This window comes from Silurus meridionalis, chromosome 13, assembly GCF_014805685.1.
Source record: "Silurus meridionalis isolate SWU-2019-XX chromosome 13, ASM1480568v1, whole genome shotgun sequence".
Classification (NCBI taxonomy): Eukaryota; Metazoa; Chordata; class Actinopteri; order Siluriformes; family Siluridae; genus Silurus; species Silurus meridionalis.
This window is the reverse complement of record NC_060896.1, coordinates 11,268,889-11,295,292: the sequence shown is the minus strand read 5'-3', so window position 1 is coordinate 11,295,292 and position 26,404 is coordinate 11,268,889. Positions and strand designations below refer to the sequence as shown.

Genomic DNA, 26,404 nt, shown 5'->3' with positions numbered 1-26,404 from the left:
TACGAGCAGCACTTGCATGTCCGGCTGTAACTTACTACACAGAAGTTTCTAGAACTTTCCCTCCTTATTGATGGCTGTTTGTGCTACTAGCTCAGTCAGAGGCTAAATTTGGCAGCCCCGTTTCTCACGTAGGCTACCAATCTGCCATTTCTGGAACAAGGCCAGATCTCTACCCACACATACAACACGTACCATATATTAAAACCCCAGTGACATGCAGTTTAAACACATTTATCCAAATGTGGCGTGATTAAAGCTGGATTAAAGTTTTTTGGGGGGGGCAACAAAAGTTGATTTCTGTTATCTGAATTTTTCTTTTAACATGGAAGTTTAAATCTCCATACAAGATCACAGGCATACATTTCATAATCCCCAAAGACAGAGTGGTTAACTATATTCTATTCCTATATTCATGGATGGTAATTATTTACCACTGCTTCAAGACAGGAAGAACTCTGGACTATAAATACTCACTGGGGTGGCGGGGGGGTTAGTATCACATGGTGAAGTGCAGGGCACGTTCCAGATGACTTTAATGCTGTGTGTGTGTGTGTGTGTGTGTGTGTGTGTGTGTGTGTGTGTGTGTGTGTGTGTGTGTGTGTGTGTGTGTTCACAGGTAGACGGTCCCAATGAGGAAAATTATAATCCTACACATTCATATATACATACATATTTATTACAGAATTGCAATCACATAAAATACTCTATTATTTGATTTCACTTGAACATAAAAGTCATTTCCTCATTACCTGAACCCTTGCAATTCTCACGTGAGTTACTTGTGCAAATTTACACACAAACTATTATAAGGTGACTTAGAAGTGAGTGAAATAGTCTTTGTTAAAAAATAAGGAATGCTTTAAATCAATATTTGACAAGTTACTATTTGGCAGGATCTTCTGATCGTGTCTGCGAAACAGCAAACTGTACCAAGCTAGCATTCAAACATTGTTCTACAAACATTCACCCAGTCAACTAATAACACAACATTTTTAAAAGGTACCCACCTTGGTGCAGTTATTTGCATAGTACACACTACATGCATTTCCAGTTAAAATAAACATAAATGTAGAAAATTGACCAAGAAAATTTCTCCTAATGAAACTGGGGATTTTAGATGAGATGAAAATTCTGTTTCCAGTTTTGTATTCTCTAAGGGATAAAAGGACACTTTAGTCAGCAGTTCTTCTATGAGAAAAAAGCTCTAAGGCACTTCCAAAGCAGCAGTAACCCCATTGAGTGAGGTACATCCTGAAGTTCACCTTGACTTACACTGCTCTCCAGTTACTGCCAAAAGTAAGACCCATAAAATGGAATGACATTTAAAACACGAGTAATACTTTATAGTTAAAAGTCCACAGGCAGCATTTCCATGAGGGATTTGCCCTAGACAGGAGACTCTAGAAACCTCACTGAATTGCCATGTAAGAGGTTTTGAGTGAGACACTCCCCAGGTGTTTCTCTACAAGCCTAAGGTCCGAACAGGAAACTAGTCTGTGATGAGAGGACGAGAGTTTTGTGTGTCTTGTAGGTCCTGCTTTCAGTGTGCTGGGGGGATATGATGGTTGACTTGTGTTGGCCCCAGGAAGCCCATCCTTTGCTTGTTTTTCCTCTGCTCAGTCATCTACACACACATACAAACACAAAGAAAGAGGCCAATCCATCAATCAGCTCAACAGACAGAGGTAAATTAAGTATACATAATAAATATTGTATACAGGACATGAATTTTGTTAAAACCTGAGGTACTTAAAGCAACAATGATTATGTATTTCGGAGAAGGAAACTGAAAACGCCCTCATTAATGGGCTTTGATGTACACTGGTTTTCAAATTAAATAATTCACACTCAACATTCTATGATTTACATGTTGCTAAAAAACCAAAGTGAAAAAGACAAGCTGGATGGTCCTTAGCCAATAAGATTTTTTTTCCCCATTATTTTATGAAACTACTTTATACCTGGTGGAACTGTGACCACCAAGGGAAAAAAAAATAGTAACTCTGAAATAATAATGGAGAAAGCAAACCAGTTAAATAAGATTTTATTTTGAAATGAAAAATGAAGATAACAAATAAAAATAAATGGCTTCAGAGAATTCCAATGCAGTCAAAGCAAATCTTGTTTAGTTCCATTTCTGACCTTATTGAACCTTATTTGGCAACCTTCTATTTTCCAACCTTTAACTACAATGTACACTCACCAAACACTTTGATAGGAACACTATATTAACTGTGAGACTGGAAAAGTCCAGTGAAGAACACTGAAATCTTTTTTTTTTTTCATGAAACCATTGATCATGAGTTTGCTTTGAAGTAGCCATTAGAAGAAGGTAAATTGTGGCCAAGAATCGGTGCATATATTCAAATTATTCTGTGGCAAGCCCAACAAGCCCAAAATGTTCCCCAAACCATTACACCACCTCCACCAGCCTGGACTGTTGAGTCCATAAAGCCATGCTGTTGGTGCCAATTTCTGATATCCATCTGTGTGCTTCAGCAGAAATTAAGAATTCTCAGAAATGCTGCTTACTGGATACTTTTTTTTATCGCAACTTTCTGAGTAAACTCTAGAGAATGTTGTGTGGGGGAAATCTCAAGATCAGCAGTTAAAGAAATACTTCAAAGCTACCTGTCTGGCATCCGCAATCATGGTCAAAATCAATAAAATCATCTTTACTTAGCTGAACTGCACACAGCACACAACCACAAGAGACAAACTACAAATGGCCTGGGACGTATGCTGTGCTTATATTCGATCGGTGGTGAGTCTGTGTCTTTCAAGAAATCTTGAATCTTTTCCCTGAAATGGCAATGTCCTAGCTGTTCTGGCTCAGTTGCATGTAACTCAGCAGGACTGAAGCTCAGAGGTGAGGAAGGTTTGTTTAATTAGGGCTGATGCCAAGAGAGAAATCACTTTAATAAGTTACTTAACATCTAGAGCAGCCAGGGGAATTACTGACCGCTAGGAATCGGAGGCGCTACAGGAGGTACACAATATTCAGGTGATACAGTACTCAATGTAATTATAGCATGGACTAGTTATATCATCATCTCCATGTTTTATTCATGTGAACAGAACCAGTGCAGTTTGTGAAAAATTTGAGCAGAAGTGTGATGAGACACAGCTGTGCGATACCCCATATACCCAATGCCCATCTACTCAATCAGTGTCACAGTGCAGGCTCAGGAGTCGATGCATCATATTTAACCTTTATCTACTTTTCCAGCCTCCAAGAGCAGGTTTCTATTCAGGAAAATAATCTTAGTGTGCACATCAGAATACGACTAGAACAGCTGTAGTTAGTGTTTTGTTTTTTGACAAAATAATCATAAAGAAGACCATCAAAAAAAATGTATTAGTAGCTCATTAAGATTCCACAGTTTCCCCCTTAAGTGTCTCCTCAATACAGGCACCATCCAATTCCCATTCACCAACCCATGCTCTTCTAACATACAACAAATACCAATTGGGGACTATGAGGGCTAACCAATGCTTTGTCAAGACATGTGAAGTCAGCCATCAACACTCAAAGGAAAGTGAAATCTGCCTTCTTTCACATATTTGAGCTCACAGATTAGCAAATGTCACTCTGTTTGACAGAGCAGAGAGAGAAAGTATGCAATCACTCCTACTCAACCAATTTTGATACTTTGGTTTCTAACACCAGTTGGCTGTGAATCTTCTGATGACAGAAAATCACATTTATATTTAATGGTAAAAAAACCTGAGTGTTCACAAAGAGGCAAAACGGATACAACCTCTACTAAACTCTCACAACTGATTATGTAATGGTCTGGATTTTAAACCATTTTGCAGTTTCCCCCAAATCCCAGATCCAGTACAGTGCCAGTAAACTACTGGCTACTTTAGAGGCACTAAACTTCCAGCTACTGAAGAATAATTTGACATGGTACTGCTTCAAGCAGCATTCTTAGTTATTTTCAGAGGAAAAGCAGCTAAAAAAGTCACTAGATGATGTCAAAAGCTCCTTTTAATACTGTAATGTATTTATCATCACTGGCATATTACAATCCATATGGAAGGTATGTGAAGAAGAAAGATTTTCTCATCTTCACTCTTTCAAAAAAATAAAAATAAATAAATAAATAAATAATTTAAAAAACCCGAAAAAAATATATATTTTATATATATAACTTTTCTTTCGGCTTCTCCCATTAGGGGTCGCCACAGAGGATCATCTGCATGTTTGATTTGGCACGTTTTTACGCTGGATGCCCTTCCTAATGCAACCCTCCCCATTTATCCGGGCTTGGGACCAGTACTAAGAGTGGCTGGGGTTGGTTCCCTGACCGGGGATCGAACCCGGGCCGCAGCGGTGAGAGCACCGCATCCTAACCACTAGACCACCAGGGACCCTATATATTTTATATATATATAAAAAGTCGTAAAAGCACGAGTGGCACATTTTCACGCGTGTACGTGCTACAATCGCAGTTTTTATTTCTGTTGCGAAGTGAGTAGCCACAGTGACACTGCGCTAACTCGTTTCTTTTTTATACTCCTGCATTGTTGTGTATGGTTTCAAGTTTAATCGTAATAAAAATGCGCTCAAAGTGTGAGGCGGAGACTAAACTAATTATCGGTCCACCACTTAATATATTCTGTATGAACACTTACCGTTGCACCCCTTTATATTTTATATATATATATATATATATATATATATATATATATATATATATATATATATATATATATATATATAAAAACCAAATTTTTTTGTATAATAGAACAACTTTAAGTTCAGCACCACAAAAAAACAATATAGTTTCTATTAAGAACACAGATAAAAAAAGAAGCATTGAATGTGAGATCTCATGAAGGACACAGCCACCCACTTCTATTACGATCTCCAAAAGGTTTAAAGAGGAAAAATACTATTAAAAAAAAAAGGATGCTTTATGAGAAATTTGTAATAAGTGCCACACAAATACCGTTTACATCTGTAGTGTCCAATCTTTTTCCACAAAGGGTTGGAGTGGGTGCAGGTTTTCATTCCACCAAGCAAGTCCACACCAAATTCTACCTTTTACAATCTAATGATTTTTATTTTCAATTACTATATCAGGTGTGGTCCTCAATTGGTTAGAATGAAAATCTGCACCCACACCAGCCCTTTGTGGAAAAAAGTCGACACCCCTGGTTTACATGAATTGAAGTACAAGAGTAAAACGTGGTGAATGGTTATTAAGAAACAATGGTAATCAATGATTGGTGACTGATAGGAATAGTGATCTGTGATTCATTGTTGGAAACAATGCTGATGAGTGATTCGTTGTTGGAAAGAATGTTGATCACTGATTGGTCACAAGCACAATGAAGCCAGAAGTTACAAATTGATCGAGTCTCGAGCAGCTGGGATGCAAGTTGGAGAGCTTAGTCAAGTTCAAGGTAGTCTCTATTGAACATCTGTTAAAACAGTTGCTTAGTTTGTCACTCTTTTTTGAATTATAGTCAATAAACGTCTAAAAGTCTCAAAGCTGGAAACACAACAGGCAAACCGTGTGTTGACATGAACTGATTTTGTGAGTATTGCGAAGTGGAAATATTATTGCAATAAAAAGTATAGCAAAATTCTGTCACATTATGGGCACTGTTAAATAGCATGCTGTTTTGGATATTATTGAAGTATGATATTTGGGACAAAATAATTTTGCTATTTGAAATACAGACTAGTGCCACCCACTAGTGGGGTGAATTGTATGCATGTATGATACATACACACACAAGTACAGAACAGTACAAAATCTGTTTATGTAGTCAAGTTGGAGTGCAACCTTTTGGAAAAACTAGAAGGAGACTTGTATGCGGTCTTCATATGTTGTTTTAAAGCACTTAGAGGGCGGGAAAGAGTACATTACCTGTTCTTTGAGCTCTGCAAGCTGAGCAGAAAGCTGTGTTACGAGTGTGGCAGTGGTATCGAGCTTCTCCTGCAGTAAGCGGATCTCATTCTGCTCACTCTCTCCTTCGCTGCTCACTAGAGACATGGCCCGCATCCGTGGGAACCAGTCCAGGTTCTTCTCCTGTGAGAAAGAAGCAAAGAGAGACAAAAAGAGAAGAAAAAATAAGAAAGCAGGAGAGACAGCCTCATGGTTAAAAATTAACCTGAAATTATGGTGTGGATCGCTACTGCTGCTGATCGAAGTTACAGAAATAAAGTTAAACTTCATTGTTCGCAAACATCAGTTTCAGCGTGTTTAATCTACCACAAATGACCATGAAACTAATTATAAACGTTCTGCATTCCTTACAATACAATGTTTATAGCACATGAACTTATGGTCAATATATGTTTACTTGTGCATTGTGCACGTGTCGGTGTGTGTGAGCCGGCAGTATGGGAGATAAGGAGGAGGTAACAGTAAGACTCAGTCACTCTTCAAATGCAGTTATGTAAGGTGCTTTTCACAGCCAGGCGGATGCAAAGGTGCTGTGAGTTCCAGGATGCGGCCACGCTCAGAAGTGGGAACAGAGTGTCTCTCACTCTTACGCAAGCAATCAATCACACATGCACAGACTCACTTGTGTACATGCCTTTGTCTTTAAACAAAGCATTCGTTGGCACACATGGAAATGAGCTTCCAAGGAAGCCATGTTCATTAAACAGGATGTTGCACTAAATTGTGCCCTGCCCTATTCCTATGCCTATTACTATCAAATGCAAATGTTTTAGGGAGATCGAGGACACAATCAAGGATGTACTGATTTGACTACTTAGTATGAGTAATAGAATTTATTAGTATACACTATACTACTAGTAATATAAATATATGAATTATAGTGTATAGTATATAAAACCCAGCCATTAGGTTGCAGTGCACTCTTAGTGCCGGTTCCAAATCTGGATAAATGGGGAGGGGGAGGGTTGCATTAGGAAGGGCATCCAGCGTAAAAACATGTGCCAAATCCAACATGCGGATCACGAATATGGATGATCCGCCATGGCGACCCCTAATGGGAGAAGCCGAAAGAAAGTTTAGTGTATAGTATATAAAATACTAGAATATACAAAATTACAGAATGGCTGCATTCAAAATTATACTTTCAGTAGTAAAATTGTTAATATTTGAAAGAGTTTTAAAGAGAATTATAATTATTATTATAACATTACATTCTTATGAAGATTAGGGTACTTTACGATGTAAAGTAGGCAAGCAAAAATAACAGCAAAATAAGAAAAAAATAATGCAGTAATAAATAATAAAAAAAAAAAAAACATTTAGAACAAGTAAATAATAAAAATTAGTTTAAAACAGCTTTTTAATATTTAACTATGTTTTAAGGCAGAGATGGATAAAAATGTTGCTTTAAACATTTTAACCATAAAACAATATGTTTTAGTGCATTATAAGACCCGACATCTGTATTAGAAAGATACCCAAGAATAATGTCAGTTCACAAACAAAACAAAGATCAGCAGCATCTGGACTAGGAAATGATAGACAGCTCGGTTACACAGCCGAACTATAATATGAATTCTCACACACAGAAATTCCAACACCTATTCTTTTTTCTTTTTGCAAAAAGTACAGACTCGCACACTTTGGACTTTTCTGCATTTTCACATACCCTGCACCTGCTGTGTGTTATTTAAGTCTTCATCCAGGATTGGAGATTGGCAGAACGTTGTTTTAATTTTTACCATTTTTTGTTGGGCTCCTTTAAAACACTCTAAAGTAGAAATTGTTTGTGTTTAAAAAAAACAAACAAAAAAAACACATGACCTAGACATGAGCGTACTAAGCTCGAGCACTAGTTACATAGAACTTATTTGTTTTATGATTAATAACACTGTTCCTGAATCTTTTTTTTTTGTAGGCTTAACTGGTTTTCCCATTCAAGTGCAATTTGATATATTACACAAAAAAGCATGAAAATGGGCAGGACACAAACCAAAATAATTTCATATCCAGGAGTTCTTTTTGATCTTTGTCCCAGATATCCAGAACGCTAAGTCAATCCATGTCAAAAATAATACATCATGCGTTTTGATTCACTTCATAAACTTGGGTTCACAGTCAGGGTCAAATCACAGTCACACAAATCCAACCACATGGTGTTCTCTGGGAAGTAGAGCGGACCCTTTTTGCCACATAGCTATCCACAACACATCAAGGAGATGACTGCACCAGAGTTCAATTCAAACAGATGGAAAGCCACATATGTTGTAACGTAAAAGCAGACTCAAGCTACTCCTGCAGAGCTGCTGAATGTCACAGTACAGTGTCTATACCACCATGTTAAGTTGTGAGTCGCATGAGGTCACACTCTGCATGCAGGAAGTCTGCCGCCTGTAGAGAATCCAGCAGAGACAGCCAAAATCTCAAACACTGCCTTAATATGTGTCAGCCTTATTTAAACTAAGAGTCTGGAGATTCTGTCTCCTTTTAAGGCACTTGGCAAGAACATTATAGTGCATAAACTATATGTGGAGATTCTCAGTATGCAGTGGTTCAAGGAAGGACAACCAGCAAATCGGGAACAGTGTCATGGGCACCATGGGTTTAATGGTACATTCAAGGAGCAAAGGACAGTCTGTCTTGTCTAATCAAACAAAAGATTTACTGTAACACAAATTACAAAATAAATATTTCTGACCATGATAAAAAAAAAAAAAGAACACACCGAACACACTGCACTGCAGCTTGCTGTGTTTAAGACTGTGCTATGCTCACACCTTAAATGCACTTACAATGGGTGCCCCAGAACTGGATCATGGGCAAATAGAAGTGGACTTGGTCTGATAAATCACATTTTCGCTGGGGAAATCTTTAGTCCTGGTATTTATGTGATTGTTTTTTTTCACCTGTATTACATACTATCACAATGTTTTGATTGTTTCAGACTAAGTGCATCCCTCCATTGCAGCTGTAATGCTTATCGAGAGTATCTCTTTCAGCAGGACAATGTAGCCTGTAATGTGGAAAAAAAACCTCAAGAATTGTTTGAGGAACATGACCATGACTTTAAAGGGTTGATAGGACCTTCAAATTTCCCAGATCTCGATCAGATCCAGCATCTGTCGGATGTGCTAGACAAGCAATTCTAATGCATAGAGGCACCTCGCAACTTAAAGGATCTAATACACACACACACACACTTCGAAATCTCATTGTCTTAGTTTATGTAGTGAGACAGAAGTGGAGACACACACTGCATGTGCATGTGTTATTCCACTGAGCATCAATGACCTTTGCACTGTGCAGTGATCACGAGTCCAGAGGCCCAGTGTCTACCCCCCTCCCTTTTCTGATGCCGCCAACGGTGTATGACGATGATGTTGCCTAGGAGATGCCTGACTCACTGTGTGATAATGAGCGGTGGGGTAGGGGTGTGTGTGTGTGGAACGTGGGGGGGTGGAGGGGTGGGATAGAGGAAAGCACGTGTGAGGAAGGGCTGAGCTATTAGTGGGCCACTTGAGATGGCTTACATAACACTGCTGTGGCTGCTGCAGTACCTGCTCACTTTTTCCTCATATTTTATATATATATATATATATATATATATATATATATATATATATATATATATATATATGTATGAGAGAGAGAGAGAGAGAGAGAGAGAGAGAGAGAGAGAGAGAGAGAGAGAGATCCAACTAAAGATACATATGCACAATGAACGATCGCAGTATATCTGCTTCATAGTCAAGCATGGCTATAACACATTTACACACTTTTTTTTATAGTTTCCATTTCAAAGTTGACTTTCTGATTGCAACTCTTATTTTACTCATTATCCTTAATCTATTTTTCTTTCTTTCTGTTTTCTAATGTACTTGCCAAATAATAGACTTGTTTTCTACCACAAACCCCAAATAAATTAATAAATTAATAAATAAATAAATAAATAAATCTCCAAATATAACTCAACATGACAAATTATTCACCAGGGGTTTTAAAAATGACTTATTAAATAAGTCATATAAGCTGGACATCAAATACTCTTAGGCTGAACAGATGGTGTTTGACAGTTTTATTGGACGTGAGTTCGCCTGGGAAAACCATTCACATTGTGAAATTTCGACAGTTTCTTCTATTTCTAGGGTTGAGAGCTACAGATTTTCTGAAGTAAATTATGTTGCACTAAACTGAAAGATTCTACTACATACTGAAAAACACAAATGTTCTGCCTTAATAAAAAAAACAATAATTTAACTGCCCAATGTTATTTATAAATATTTTCATTTAATAAGTAAATAAAAGACTACACATGCAATACATAATCTTTATTTATAACCTACATGCTCATAGCCCAATCAAAAGTACTACACATATAATAATATAATTTTATTTTACATACAATATTTATAGTTAAATTTATTAAAAATTATTGTAGAAACTACAAAAAGTTTTAAGGGATCGAATTAAATATAGCTGGTTTTGTGTATAGTGCTATGTTCATTAACAGTCAAGGTCAGTAACTGGTCAGAGTCATTATGCTTTCAAACTACTAACCTAAAAAAACGCATCATATTTATGCTAACATAAGTGGTTAACATTTCTAACATGGCTGATTAATTTGTGAATTCTGTTCTCTTGGGTCAATTTCATACATTTTTATTGGTTAATTTAAATATTTTAAATGTCATCAAAACAAGCGAGTGTAATCTATGTTTTAATGACGATGCAGGAGTTTCATGGACACTTTCACAGCTGCTATTACATTTCAATCTTGATTGATTTCGATATCGGTTATGTTCATTATGCAACGGCATGTATTTATCTAACGACTTTATTTGCTATATGAGGAAAGCACAATTGGCTAGAAAGGTCTAGAATGGGTTTAAAAAAAAAAAAAAACATTTGGTTTTAAAGTATTTAATAGAAAACCACAATTTTAGTCAAATTCATATTTTTTTCATAGTTTGTGGCCATTTAATAGAATTCAGCCAGAGTGAGATCTTAATGGTTCTTAGACTGCAAGCCATTCCAAGTACAAAAAGGGACCTTCATCCTTCTCTGATATTACTCCAAAGGAACACAGGCTGTAATTCTTCGACACAGGAATAATTAAGAGCTGATGAAATAATTACACAAAAGCAGCTAAGTGGACAAAAGTGAAACAAGGCCTTTGTGTAAGTGAGCAGCATGGAGCAGTGAAGCTGGTGTAAAGTTTAAAAGATGGATGTGAAACTAAAGATGATGCACATTGCCTTTTAAGGACTTGTTCATTGGCTGTTGATTAATTACCACCTGTTTTCATTTTAGGAGTAATACATGATGGTACCAAAAAGAAAAAGTCATTTAAAATGTTTTACCGTCTGTCCAGATTCCTCGATTATTCTATGCGTTAGGTCAATCTCTTTTTTTTTCCCTTTTCTCTGCAATTCATTTTGTTCATTCAGCTGCACGCACATATGCACACACGCAAACACTATTTTTACTTCCGTGATGCATACTCGAACACACTCATTCTCGTCATCAGATTAATCAGCATGAGTGAAGGTTTCTTAGTATAACCTGCTATACATACAATTTTTTCTAGGTTGCTTACAATACCAAACTATCTGCTAGAATTGTCTGTGCAACCAATCAAGCAATTCATCATCCATCAAATCAGTCATGCATCCATCCATCCATTTTTTCATCAATCAACTCAGCCATTAATTAAACTGTCTGCTAGAATCAATCCACAGATGAGGAGTAACAATGATGGTTAGATTATGGATAAGTAAAAATGTTTATAATCCACACTAATTGCAGATTTGGAGACGTGCGACCCAAAAATGTCAACTTGTTGTCAAAATACACATTTTACAGACAGGTTTGTGAAAACAACAGCTTCAACTGTTTTAAATTTCTTACTGATTTCTATAACAGAGGATATGGGCATTTCCAATGAAAATGACCACCACACTCCTGTCTCATTTCTAATCTTCCCCATGTTGGTGAGGGAATTTGGCCTCTGCGTTACCTCATATTTAACAAGTTCCTGAAGGCTCACTGAAAGCAAAACAGAAACCTGCTTCGTTTACATTTTATTTAGAAGAATTTTCACAAGTGTCAGTAATTGTGTGGTTCAGTAACGTGGCAGTTTTTACTTCAATTAATTGTTACATACTTTCAATGAGATTAAACTTTTTAATAAGTTATTATTTAAACTATTTTATCTATGTATGCTCATCAGGACATATTCCTGTTTTCTGTCCTTGAATTATGTAGATAAGTTTGCACATTTTTTTCCCCTAATTATCGACAAAGTTTTTATAGCGCCCAGCTCTACATATTTTTTTGTGCTTGCCAAAAAATAATAACAAGCACGACTCAGCAAATGTTCCGTCTCTCCTCTGCTCTGTTCGTTAACATAACATCAGCAGCCATGTTAATGAGCAGTTAATCACTACACCACTTCCAACACGCTCAGCGAGAGAGCAGACGTAAGTCCAAGTCGTGCAGACACACGCCCACACACATACACACACACACAAAATAAGACACTGGAGACACCCAAATCTTCTTACACACACACGCACACTCTAATGACACAATGGGAACTTTGGTTCTGCATCCCAGAAACATCTGCAGCTGCATTTCTCCATCATCATAAAAAGTGGCCAATGTTTTTGTTCCTCCCACTGGTGCTCAGTACAAAAATTGTTCAAACAGAGAAAGACTTAAATCAAATGAAGCGATTTCTTCCAGAAAAAAAAAATATTTTACTCTCATGCACTGTGAGCAATATGACAAAATACAGCCAAATCCAGAATAATTAAAAATGAGTGAAACTCAATATCAATATCATTAAATATGATCAATTAAAGAGTATTATTATTATAATTTCTTTCAAATATAAAACTTGTTCACAGGATTTTTTTCCCCATGTTTTCAAATATATACCAGTGCCAATTGAATCCCACTTCATGTAGACTTTGGACACTGGACCTCCTTGAGTGTTTAAAGGCTCTGGCATGGAAAAGCTGGTGTTGGATCTGTGATGATCACAAATGTTGTGCTATTTTATGAGTTGCTCAGTAGCTCCTAGTTTTATAACCACAATGAATGTAAAAGACTGTAGAAGGGACATTACTCATAATCTTACATTCCAGTGCTCATGTTAGTTCTCACTCTCCAGTGTTCTGTTTTGTTTTAAAACTATAATCACACTCTTGATATCACCCAAATGAGGATGGGTTCCCCTCTCAGGGTTTCTTCCCTAGAACATCTAAGGGAGTTTTTCCCTGACACAGTCACCCAGGCTGCTCATTAAGGATAAATACACATCGTTCACCTTAACTGTTGATTTCTGTAAAGCTGCTTTGAGACAACGTCTGTTGTGAAAAGCGTTATAGTAATAAACTTGACGATATAAATAAGTATATTTAGTACTATTTAGTAGAATTTATAATCTGTATTAAAATTCTATGTGCATGCCAAGCCATTCATTTTAGCTTTATTTCACCACTCATTCCTGTTTCTTGTAAGTGTTCTAAAACTAGATTCAAATACAAAAAGAATACACACCAGTAAAAAAAAATATTTGAACAAATCAGAAATAAAAAAAAATAAATAAATAAAAAAAATGTAAGTAAAGATATAATACTTATTTAAACTGAAGTTGTCTCTTCAGAAAACTAACCATGAATAGATAACCATTGCACAACACAGTGCACTTTATACCACACCACACCGCACACGATCACTTTAAGGACAATCGTACCAACCACCTTCAATTTTTACTGTTGTAAATGTTTACTGTCATAAGCATTCTGTATATAAACTTTATATATTTTATATAGTTTATCCTCTTTATTTATCTGCCTTCTTTTTTTCTTGGTTTATTTTTCTCTCCATCCTATTCCCTCATGCCGGACCGTCGTATAAAGCATTTCACTGCATGTCGTACTCTGTATGTATGTGTTTGTGACAAATAAAATTTGATTTGATTTGAATATGCTTATTAAATGCAAAAATGCCAAAATACTGTAGTGTGACAAGACAGACTGACCTTGATCATCTGGGCCACGTAGCTTTCAGGACCGGTGTACTCAGTGGGGTCCTTCACCCGCACTAGAACCAAGAAGTACAGGTAGTGCCACATGTTGTGCTCATTCTTGATGTGCTCCTCAAACGACACGGTCTTGTTGTCAAACTTGTCTCTCTCCAGCCCTGCAAAAAAAAACAAATAGCTTACTATTGTAGCTTTTAATGCTGTACCTCATAACAGAGGATTTCCTTTGCTAGTTTTAGTCAGTGAGTGGTCTCTACCGCAGATGAAGCAGGTAGTCTTCAGAATCTCCTCCTTGCCCTGTTTTTCACTCCTCAGATCAGCAAACGTGTCAATGATCACACCGAAGATGAGGTTCAGAACGATGATGATGACGATGAAAAAGAACAGCAGATCGTACACCACACGAGCAGCAAACATGGGTTCCTGTAAGGAGGGACAACGTATATCATTGTGCGATTCGTAATTCAAGACCTTCTAGGGTTAAACTGCAGCCTATACTGTACGCAACTAAAGAAGAGCATGATTACTGAATCCTAATTTCCTGCTTCTTGTACATAAGTTGTACAGTTGCTAAGTTGATACATACATCCTCCTAGTCCGAGATGTTCAAAAAAATAACGATTAAAAAAAAAAAAAAAAAAAAAAAAAAAAACTGTAGAACTGGCAACATCAGTTTTAAACTTTGGGATGGATAAACTAAACTGCACGATTATCACAATACATGCAGCATAAATGACTAGTGCATATTTTATCAGAGACTGCAGTGCATGTCATAAATTTGGGGACACCTATTCTACAATAGTTTTTTTTTTTTTTTTTTTTTTAAGGCAATGCGCACTTTTATATGCAAAAAAAACTAGATGAATTTAATGGTATGAAGATTTACTTTGACCAAACAAATGTGGAAATGTACACTTTGTTTTCACTGAAAAATCCAACCTTAGCATGAATAAGAGCTTTACACACTCTTGGCATTTGGATAGTTTGTTTCTCCAAACATTCAGTTTAAATGCTTCTTGCCTCTTTAAAAACTTGCCAAAAGATCTTTGCTAATTGGATATTTCTTTCTGAATTTACAATCCAGTTCATCCCAGAGCAGTTCAATAGGATTTAGCAGTGGCTGGGCAGGCAATTTAATCATAGATAACGCGTTCGTCAAATGTATTCTCAAAATAACACTTAAGGAGCTTGGACATGTGCTTTGGGGTATTGTCTTGTTGTATGGTGAAGTTGGTTCCCATGTCCAGACTAAATTGCATGGCATTGAAGTATAGAATGGCAGCCATGTTGGTTCAGTATTCCTTATACCTAGGAATAAGTCTGCTAACCTCTTTATTCCTGTTCTCTGTCTTACATAAGCTAAACATGTCAGATTTCTACTCATCTGTCTAAAGAACATTCTTCCAGTTATTTACTGTTTAATTCTTGCAGGCGTTTACCTTTTACTTTGTTTTTTGTTGCATATAAACAAAAGGAACATGCATGTGTCTCAAAAACCATTAGGACTAGGTGTTTCCAAAGTTTTGACAGGCACTGTAACTGATCAATGTTGCAGAAGTGCATTAAAAAGTCTACAAACAGTACAGCACTCTAAACCAATAGTCAATTACTTAAGGATTTAAGTACCTTGCATGGACATTTATATTGTGTCCAAACAATGGCTAATGAAGCAACACAATCCAGGTAATGGTGTTATGTAGCTTTATGCAATACACATAATGCTAGAAAAAGGTTTCTCACAGGAAACTCAACACAATGTTCTAAAACTGTGCATGTATGTACAGTATAGTTGTCCTGACTGGATGTGTGATTTGTGTCCTGATATTATTCTCACATCTTTTGAAGGCTTGCGGAGAATGTCTGCTATGCCACCACCGTTGCGCAGCCCGTGGTTCAGGACTGTTACGATACACATGAACAGAGTGTCGCACACTCTCTCTGATGCATTCTCATCTTCCTCCTTGCCTAGAACAGTGAAATACAGACTGATTAGAAACACACATGCTTAATGTTATTAACTGTGAACTAAGTATAAGTACAAATGTATATATTGATACATCCAGACTGTAGATTACAATCTGTAGGCTCTAGGCAAACAATTTGGGTAAGAAGGTCCTTTTACAAGAAGATATTCTTTTCACTTTGTTTTTATTTGTTCAGGCAGCTACTTTTTCTGCCCATACTAATACTCAGTACAGCTTTATACTTATATCCTCTAATTTTAAAGTAAATAAATATTTCTATGTTTACACAAAACGTTAAATATGAGCTGATGTTGCTTGTTTAATGACTGTAGCTTACCATTATATGAAGTGGGGAACTGATCAGGGCAGCTATCCACTGCACAGCTCTGAGGTTCTGCAAATGGCCGCAACCTTATCCTCTCTGCAGAACACAGAAACCAGAAAGACAAAAGTTCCTAAATATATTCAGTTGTTTCAGAACTTCACAAAAGCCTCCGACATCCAGTTAACAATGTCATGGTGTTGAGAATATACAGTAAATAAGTAAAGGGAAAAAACAGTGTGTTAGCACAATGTTGGGTCACCACAATGAAGGTAGGGTGGTTGGGTAAACCCTAAATCTGAACCAGAGTTTTCAAACCATTACTATGCAGATGCACTGCTGTTTATCCTATGTGATTTATCTCCATGTCAAGATCATGTGATGTCTGCAGAACTCGTTGACCTTGCACCGATGCTGCCTTGGGGTACCTATGGAAAATCAATTGCCCTTTTCTTCACGCATCTAACATGCTCTTGTCAAATTTTCCTTTGCAACATTGAGATAATTCGCCTGTTACTCTACACACAGGTCACTAAGCTGGACTACTGAAAATCACTCCAGGCAGGACTGCGTCTGAAAGACATTCCACCTCTGCAATTGATTCAGAATGAGCCGCACAACCTTATTTTCAGTCCTCCTTCAGCAACTCGTTGCTACGCTTCCACCACTGGCTTCCTGTAGCGGCCCGCATCAGATTTAAAACACTGAAGCAAGCCTACGCCTGCAACCCTCTACCTCACAGCACACTGCACCATGCTTCCAATCGATCTTCAACGAATCCTCAACTGGTCCCACAAGCTATGTTCTGGGTACCACAAAAATAGGTTTAAACCTTTTCTCTCTTCTGGCATTAGGTGGTGAACAACATTCCAGTTGATGTCAAAACAGCTGAGTCACTAGCAGTATATATACAAACACAAATATGCATACACACATTTTGTAAGAAAAATAGCCAAATAGAATTAATGCTTGAGCAATGAAGACCAATCTTGCAAAATATGGTCCATTAATTAGTGGTGGTTGAAATTCAATCTCATTCCAAATTCTCCTATAAGTTTACTGTGAGTACAAGGTGTTGAGATCTGTTGACTTCAAATACGATCGCACAAGTTCATCATTTTCATCCTCAAGCCAAATTATACAGCGAGTCCTTCTGGACCTGTGGATGGGGGTGGAGTCATGCTTTAAAAAAAGACCACTCCTATCAGGACAGAAATGATATATGACAAGTTAAAAGGTGATCACTCAAGGTAACTCTATAGATTTACAGGGTGTTTTACTTGATGAAGATAGAACATTGGCAGCAAAAAGGACTTTACAATAACAGAGCCACCAGTTTTATTTTCCCTTTAATTTGTCACACATTTAATTTGTCACACGTCCTCAGACCTGGAGCCTATTTTTAACTCCATTTTATTTCCTTGCTCACTAGGCTTCTAAAATTGCAATTTTAAACAGCAGTCATAGATGGCATATTGTATTTATTTATTTATTACATCCCAGACTACATGAGAAAATTTTGAGTATCAAGAAGTTATTTCCCCAGTGTTATATAACTTAAATACTTTCACTTTTATTATAGTCATTTTGCCAGAAAGGTATCTGTATATTTATTTAAGTAGAATTAACCAAATTATTCTGTATATTGGTTAGAACAGCCAATCAATCCAGCTCATATACCAAACGCAACAATGTGCTTGTTTGAGTTTATTGGTGAAATATATACTGCATGTTTGTACTAAAAATTATTTTAATAGGACTTAATTTTAAAGATAATTTAGTACCAAATACGGGTGTAACGATACACATATTCGTACTGAAATCTTCTGGTGCAGAGCCGAACAGTTTCCTCAGAAATGTTATTAATTATTATTATATCAATATTATTATTGATATACTTGGAAACATACACAACAATGGCAGGGGTATAAAAAGACAACTAGAGTTAGCGCAGTGTCACTGTGGCTACACACGCCATACAGGAAATAACATTTGTTTTGCGCATGCATGAAAACAATAAAGATTCCTTAGCGCTAACATTAGCCTCTAACCAGGAAGTGGCTGGCGGTTAGCGCTTGCGCTATGGATTCTTTAGCGTTTTATGTACAGCTTCAAAAATTTCTCCTAGAAGAAGAAAATCCTGACAATTCTGCATATCGAAGGAGTGAATGAATGAAAGATGGAAGGAATGAAGACATTTGTTAAAGTATGCTGAAATAAGCAGAACAGTTATGTAAAGCATAATGAATATTAATTGAATATTAAATGTAAAACACACACACACACACACACACACACACACACACACACACACACACACACACACACACACACACCTGTATTACCCATGTGCAGTCCAACAAATGTAAACTTAATTTTAACTTTAATATATTTTATATTTTAACAATTTTTCCATTTATTTAATTTTATTTAACCCATTTACTTTGTGACAATTTTGATTCGATTACTCAATTTAATCAATATAATAAAAAAATATATTGCATTAAATGTGATTTATTCTATTAAATTATTATAATTTTTTTTAATAAAATGGTATAACATTATTTTATATATTATTTAACCATGCAGGCATTTTATTTAAAATTGTTTTCAAAACGTAAACTGTTGATGTTCTACAAAAAAAAACTACAAGAAATTTTACATTTTGTATTTCTTCCTCCTAACCGTACCGGAACTGAACCGAACCGTGAATTTCCTGTATTGTTACACCGCTAGTACCAAGTGGTCTAAGGGTGGGTCATGCTTTTACAATTCACTGAAGACCAAATCTTACAAAAAAAACATTAGAAATAGAAGTTCTAGGCCACATTCCTGCCATTTTGGACTACCTGTTACAGAAGGCAGCATGTCCAACCCTACTGAGATCACGTGAATAGATAAAGGCAATAGTTGGGCTTTAGTACAATTCACATAATCAGGTTGAAAATATTACTATCTGAAGTAAGAAAGTCTATCTGGCGTTTTTTTTCCTACCTGATACAGAAAGCCAGTGATGAGAAAGATGAGCCTGACGAACTGTGTACATCGAGTTCCAAAGGTTAATTTGTTTTCATGTCTATGCTGGCATGATTGCTGAGCAGAACGACAATGCTCATGTTCACACATGACCCTGCATGTACACAGCACGTGATTATTTATTTCCCCTGTCCCCTGTAGCAGCACAGCACAGCACAGCACAGCACACAGATAAGCGGATTACATAAGGTGGCGTGGACACGGCTGGGTTACACAAGTGCACATGTGCTGGCGGAGCAACACAAACACAGCCGTGAACAACAACACACCTGTATGTATGCAAGCATCCTCTGCTGCTGCTTCAGTAAACAGAATTTCAATGGGTCATTACAATCAACAGGGAACATAAGCGCTTATTGAGCGAATTATATAAGCGGATCTCTCGTGAACAAATAACGTGATTCGAATAGAAATTATCGCACGAAATTAATAATTGGCTTTATACCACAGTGCTGCTGAATTCTCGATTCTGATTTGGCAGAAGGTATGGCTTGTCTGCAAGGCAAATCATGGGTTTGTATTTAATGGTATGGTTTCTATAGTAACAAGAGCTTGTATGGCAAATGCTGACAGTCTAGGGGTACAAAAACATGTAATGGTGACGGTTTCTCTAAGGAGATCCTTATTTAACATTTTTGGAAGTAGTGTCTGTCTAGCAGTTTGAAATAAAACTATAAGATGTGAAAAGTCTGACAGACAGCTTTGAGGCTTCTCTTCCACATAAGCTGGATTTTTTTTTTGCCATATTAAAGTAAAAAAATAAATAAAAAAATGCAAGATGAGACACATCATATTATATATAATGTTATAATATACATACAACTACTTATAGTGATGTTCCACAATCTAAAATAATCAACACCAGCTCAGGCTGCATCACACCACCCTCACATTACCTGTTTCATTTTTTTTGTTTAAACCCACCCTTATGGTGTTTTTTCCAAGCTCAATTGATGCATACCGAGTGCAGGGTGACGATCCACATCGATCAGAAAGTCATCCTTGAGGAAGAGAAAGCCCACGATGGAAAAGAGGTAGACCAGGATGATGGCGAGCACAGCGGTGAGGAAGATAGAACGACCATTCTTTGTGACGCTCCTCATCACGTTCAACAGCGTCTCCTCTCTGCGTACCAGGTCGAACAACTAAAGAGAAGGTGAGAGAAACACATCAACGAGCACATCCAACTGTCAGCTACAACATGAACAAGTATATATTATTTCATTATTTATTATCTTGAAAAGAATTGAATAAAAATAACGTGACTCTAGATACGAATTAATATCGGCACGTACCAGTATGCTGTAGAAGAACTCGTGGACAAACAGGCCAAGCATGCATACGATGACATAGGAGACATGCAGGAGGAAGAAGACGTCCATAATGACCGCTTTGTACCCTCGTGTGAATGTGCCCTGGTTCCCCACAAAACTCACCAAGAAGACAATCTTATTCAGCAGCTGAGAGAAAAGATCACACAATTACCAACAGTCAGTGTATAAAACACACAACCGCTGCCAGAGCAATGCAAAGTGTGTGTAATTCAATTCTTGTAAAATCTATAGACAATGTTTAATAGTTACATAAAGAAGAATGTAATAGTGAGGCTTGTAGAGAGCCTAATGTCGGAAAAGATTACCGAATAAAAGACAATTATCTATTCAAATAGGAAGTAAAAGCCTAACTTCAATCTGTAAGCTGTAAGCCTACCAAGAAAGCCATTGTTCACTGTCTTCCTCCTTCCTTTCACAACTATTTCTCTCGGGAGTTTTTCTTTTGGCACTGTTGTGCGTTTAAAAATCACCATCGGTGAAGCTTTTCTCCCAATGCCGTGCAGCTCAGAACACAGGTGAAGTGCGTTTTTTTCATGCCCGGTTGTTTTCAGCGTGACGAATGATTCACATTTCCTGTTGACAGTCTGAGTGAGAGTCAGATCAAACGTCAGAGGAACATCATCCATATTTATGATGTGCTGTGGCCCGATTCAGTGGGAGTGCATCTGATTTAATATAAAGAGTTTCATTGGTTCACCTGAACCTGTTTGGCAATTTTATTGGTCTAATGTTATGGGGCTCAGTTTTTTGGCTTGAAGCTTGTGAAACCGGGAAAAAACAAGAATAAAATCGATAAATTAGCCGCTTCATTGTTTAAGCAGCGGGGTTCAAAGCGTGGGAAAAAAGTAGCGGCTTATAGTCCAAAAAATACGGTACTTCATACTGTTGAGTACACGACCAAAAAAGTCTAACTATATGAGTGAGATGCTTTATGTGCAAAACACCTCTACATGAATTAGAAAAGCAAATAGCCTAATCTGCCTCTCATTTCAGTTCCCAGTTTTCAACATTTGGCAGACATGATTTAGGCTGACAATTATAAGAATTTACTAATATAAAATCTCTGGTAATGGTGGTTTGAGTTCCAGCACTATACCAATTAAAATAAATTGGTATAAAAATAAAAAAACACAGACTCTAACAATGTCTAAGAGTAATTATTGCTGTGGCAATTTAATATTCAGGTAAAATATGTTACATTTTAATTTGTTTAAATTATATATTTTTTTTTTTCGTTTGCAAATTAAGCTTTGCATGTGTAGCTTCATTCTGAAGCTAATTTGGCATAAGTTTTTTTTGCTGCCAAATGGATGTGTTCCAGTCTTACATTGGTGGCTCCAAGCAGCAGCAGTGTGGGGCCCAAGCCTATAGTATATATAGAGCGGAGGATGACTGTAATCAGGAAAGCCAGGATGCCTCCTCGCCTGGGGAGGATGAAGAGCATAGATGTACTTATGGCTACTGCCACCCACAGTAGAACAGATAGGAAAGGCGGCAGGACACCTACAAGACACAAAAATTCATATCAGTTAGCAGCTGCTTATTGCAAAATGTACTTGTGTTAAAATGAATCATTACTAAAAAGATTTATCTGCAAAAGAACAAAAAGTATATTGAGATAGTGTAAATTAACTCAATTCAAAAAATAAATGTTAAATGTATTCAAGGTTCTAAAATGAATAATAAAAAGAAATACATGAAATCATAAAAATATATAAATGCGATAATGGAAAAAAGGCACCTTCATCTTCATCATCTCCAAATGGATAGAACAGAGCTACAGCAATGTTGACCAGCACAGCCAGGTTAAATGAGATGCTTCCCCACAGTGAGATGTGTTTCGATACCCAGAAGAGAGCAATATTATCTAAAAACAAATCAACAGGGCAGAATAAATGATCACTGTTAGAATGAAGGATGAGATCTTATTTATTCCTCATCAGAAAGCAAACCGGCCATACTCCTCATTTTCTTCTGCCACCACATCTCGTTATACAGGTCCTCAGACTGCTGGAAGAAGTGATTGACTTTGCTGCCCTGATCGTCTCTCTCTGTGGTAGTGAACACTCGCACTTTGGACTCCACAGTCAAGTACTCGCAGATGTTGGGTACTGGGAACACAATCTGCTCCATAGTGCGGTCATGACGCACAATCTTGAGGAAAAAAGAAAAATCATAGTGGCCTTTTGGAACATAAGAAAAGATTATCAATAAACATGTGGAAGAGTAACAAGTAAAGGTGTAATTTGGGTGGATTAACACTTTCTCAGCATTGTATGCATACCTCGATCTGAGCTGTGTGTTTTGCATAGAATCGGAGGGATTCTTCTCCCTCATCTTCTGGATCCACACCTGGCTTTAGACTCTGCTGTAACGCTTTTCGGTGACGTGCCAACTGCAAATCACCATTTCTATTACTTAACAATACTTATTCAACGTATTTATATACAAACACTAAAATCATAACATTCAGATCAGATCAAACATTAAAGCCACTTATTTTTCTATAAATGTATACACATACATATATAAATATATATATTACACACAAAGTGGTGTGACAAAGTGTTTGCCCCTTCCTGATTTCTTATTTTTCTGCATTTTTGTCACACTTTAATGTTTCAGATCATCAAACTAATTTAAATATTAGTAAATAAGTAAACACAACATGCAGTTTTTAAATGAAGGTTTTTATTATTGAGGGAAAACAAAATTTAAAACTACATGGCCCTGTGTGGAAAAAGTGTCACACCTGAGTTATTTCTTAAGCCACACCCAGGCCTGATTACTGCCACACCTGTTCACAATCAAGAAATCTCTTAAATAAGACCTGCCTGACAAAGTGGAGTAGATCAAAAGATCCTCAAAAGCTAGACATCATGCCGAGATCCAAAGGAATTCAGAAATAAATAAGAAGTAATTGAGATTGATCAGTCTGGAAAAGGTTATAAAGCCATTTCTAAAGCTTTGGGACTCCAGCAAACCACAGTGAGAGTCATTATTCACATATGGCAAAACATGGAACATTGGAAAACCTTCCCAGGAGTGGCCAGACGACCAAAATTACCCCAAGATGATCAAGATTAACAATCTGGATCCGTTTATCTCCAACAATTAACTTTAAGTTAATATAAAATCCAACAGAACTTCAAGGATACAGCTTGAGAGAGGATTTTAGAGTAAATGTTATGTACTTCTGTAATGTAAGGTGTATAATGAAAGGTTTTACTTACGGAAAGAACAAAAGCACCTTTCTGATGAGAAAATTCATGAATTCTGATGTCAAAATTCTAAATTTCTGATTCAATAAAGCAATAATTAACAGATTAGAAATTAGTCTTTAGTTTAATCAGACTAGTTAAATGTAATAAAAATTATACATATATATTTCTTTTAATACATTTTGTAGTATTTATTGCATGCCTTATTGCCTATGTTTGTGGACAATGCTGGAAGCTATAAATCTCCCATTGGGATGAATAAAGTAAGTAAGTAAGTGAGTGTCTGTCTGTCTGTCTGTCTGTCTGTCTTCAGATGTTAGAAAATTAAAGTAGCAGCAAACAATCATCCTCAGCAAAGCCGAAAGCTGATGAAGCTGCATAGCTTAAAAAACAACAAAAAAAAAAAAACAGCCTAAAGTCAAGACATCACGCTCATCATCTCAAACAGGAGTACAAGCACACCCTAGAAATGGATCAATGACAACAGGAAAGAACATCTTGCACTCGAGCAAACAGCTCGGTCAAAAAAGAACACAAAAGAAGTGGTGCATAGGCTCTTATTGTTACCTATATATCTATAGAGGATTCAAGTAGTGTCTTTTACTTCAGACTAGACACTAAGCTATTCACTGACCCATCCCCTTCACAAAATAATCACAGAGACAAAGACAGGAGTGTTTATATACATATTTAACAGCTCTATACATTTTGAGTGCATATTGTGCTTGAAATTAAAGTGCGAGTGTTTGGAAAGGTGTAATTATGAAATCTCTTCACACATGCCGAGGAGAAAGGAAATCTTCTACGCTATCACTTTCATAAGTCTGGTGCTATATTTGCAGTGCTTTATAGACAGAACTACCTGAAGATATTAAATACTCTTCTGTATAAGAAACGCAAGGATATTTTTGGTTCTGTTAAAATGCCCGTCATCTCTTATGATCTGTCGGTTCCTGTTTCTCTATGGGTGTGCTTGTGACTGAAGACACTCAAGTCCCTGCGGCTGTGTTTTGTTTTGCTCTTATGGAGAACAATGTTCAAAAATAAGAATTGGGGGGAGGGGGAATAAAAGCATTGGCTAATCCAGCTGAGAGCTGTGCAGGAAAAAAAAAAAAACATGCCTGCAGGCAGTGTGTGTACGATGGATAAATTTAACTTCAATCTCACTTTCTTTTTTGTTCTTGTGTGTGTGTGTGTGTGTGTGTGTGTGTGTGTGTGTGTGTGTGTGTGTGTGTATAAGGGAAAAAGCAGTTGATGAAATAACACTGATTATGAAACCTGACTGCTGGTTGGACAATCAGATCAATAGAAATACAAGATGCGAAGAGTAAAACGAACAAACGAAGTGACAGACAAATTCCTTATACAATTAGAAGAAACAATATATACTATATAAATAACCTGAAGCTGAATACTTACACATTTTTTATTCTAGCTGACACAAGATGCATTAAGATACTATAAACATGTAACAGCAGTGATGGGAGGCTTCATGAAGGGGCACAAATAAATTCCACTTAATTTTTAGGAAAATATTACTTGAGTGACAATTAACATGTGTTCAGAGATAAATAGGAGAACTTAAAATAAAAAAAATCGTAAATTACAAACCCCCCTTTGTGTCACACAACATAAGTGAACCATATTTCACCTTCAGACAAAGCTACGTGTGATGAGGTTCTTGCGTATACATTTCTTGTGTTGGCTGAAGTTTGGGAAGTTATAGATTTGATTGTCTTTTTTAAGAATAATTGTTAATGTTCTACAATCACAACTGTATACATTCATTTAAAAACTGTGTAGATGTGGATATAGTGACATTTCATATCAGAAGACATTTAAACATCACTATAAACAGTTAAAACTTATGAGGTAATTTTGACAAATTAAAAGTTTGAAGAAACTGCTGTAATTAAGCTGAAATTAAACACTTCAGGATTAAATCAAGTTCTATTATTTCCCTATAATAGCATGCCTATCACGATTTATTCCTTAGTTCACTATTAACACAGCAGTTAACCAACATTTAATAGATTCATTATCTTTGGTATTTGTAAATAACTTGACACTTATTGGTACTGAAACGTTTCAGTACAGAGCTTTCGGTTCAATACACGCATGTACTGAATGCAATCCTTTTTACGTTGCAGAACATCCGAGTTCCCTCTGGAATGTATTAAGTGGCGGACCGCAAGTTTGTTTAGTCTCACACTTTGAGTGAATTATTTTAATTTTAGTGAACTTTGAAACATACACAACAATGCCAGGGGAATAAATAAGAATCTAGAGTTAGAATATTTTATATATAATTATTTTATATATTATTTAACCAAGCAAGCATTTTATTTAAAATTGTTTTAAAAATATAAAAAATATATATAAATATAAACAATATTTAATTCATTGTAATGAATAAAAAACACTTAAATATTTTGTCCTTCACATCTTTGATAGCCAGGCACAGTCTTATAATTCTTTGAAAATCCCCGAGACCACAAACTACATCTCAATGGTTTGAAGAGAATATGTCCTTTTTAAAATTAGAGCAAAATG

At 36.5% G+C, this 26,404-nt stretch overlaps 1 protein-coding gene across 2 annotated transcripts in view; it reads right to left on the bottom strand.

The window, feature by feature from the left end:
- Positions 1-654: 654 nt before the first annotated feature.
- itpr2 (inositol 1,4,5-trisphosphate receptor, type 2) overlaps positions 655-26,404 on the bottom strand; it is a 91,105-nt gene continuing 65,355 nt past the window's right edge. For both annotated transcript variants that reach the window (XM_046865316.1, XM_046865317.1), the window contains 12 exons: positions 22,915-23,025; positions 22,592-22,784; positions 22,372-22,497; positions 21,958-22,133; positions 20,592-20,756; positions 20,258-20,441; positions 16,276-16,359; positions 15,809-15,939; positions 14,232-14,397; positions 13,972-14,132; positions 5,886-6,047; positions 655-1,624 (listed from right to left, as the gene is read on the bottom strand). In XM_046865316.1, coding sequence (XP_046721272.1) covers positions 1,541-1,624; positions 5,886-6,047; positions 13,972-14,132; positions 14,232-14,397; positions 15,809-15,939; positions 16,276-16,359; positions 20,258-20,441; positions 20,592-20,756; positions 21,958-22,133; positions 22,372-22,497; positions 22,592-22,784; positions 22,915-23,025 — 1,743 coding nt within the window. In that variant the 3' untranslated portion in view covers positions 655-1,540. The remainder of the gene's footprint in view (positions 1,625-5,885; positions 6,048-13,971; positions 14,133-14,231; positions 14,398-15,808; positions 15,940-16,275; positions 16,360-20,257; positions 20,442-20,591; positions 20,757-21,957; positions 22,134-22,371; positions 22,498-22,591; positions 22,785-22,914; positions 23,026-26,404) is intronic.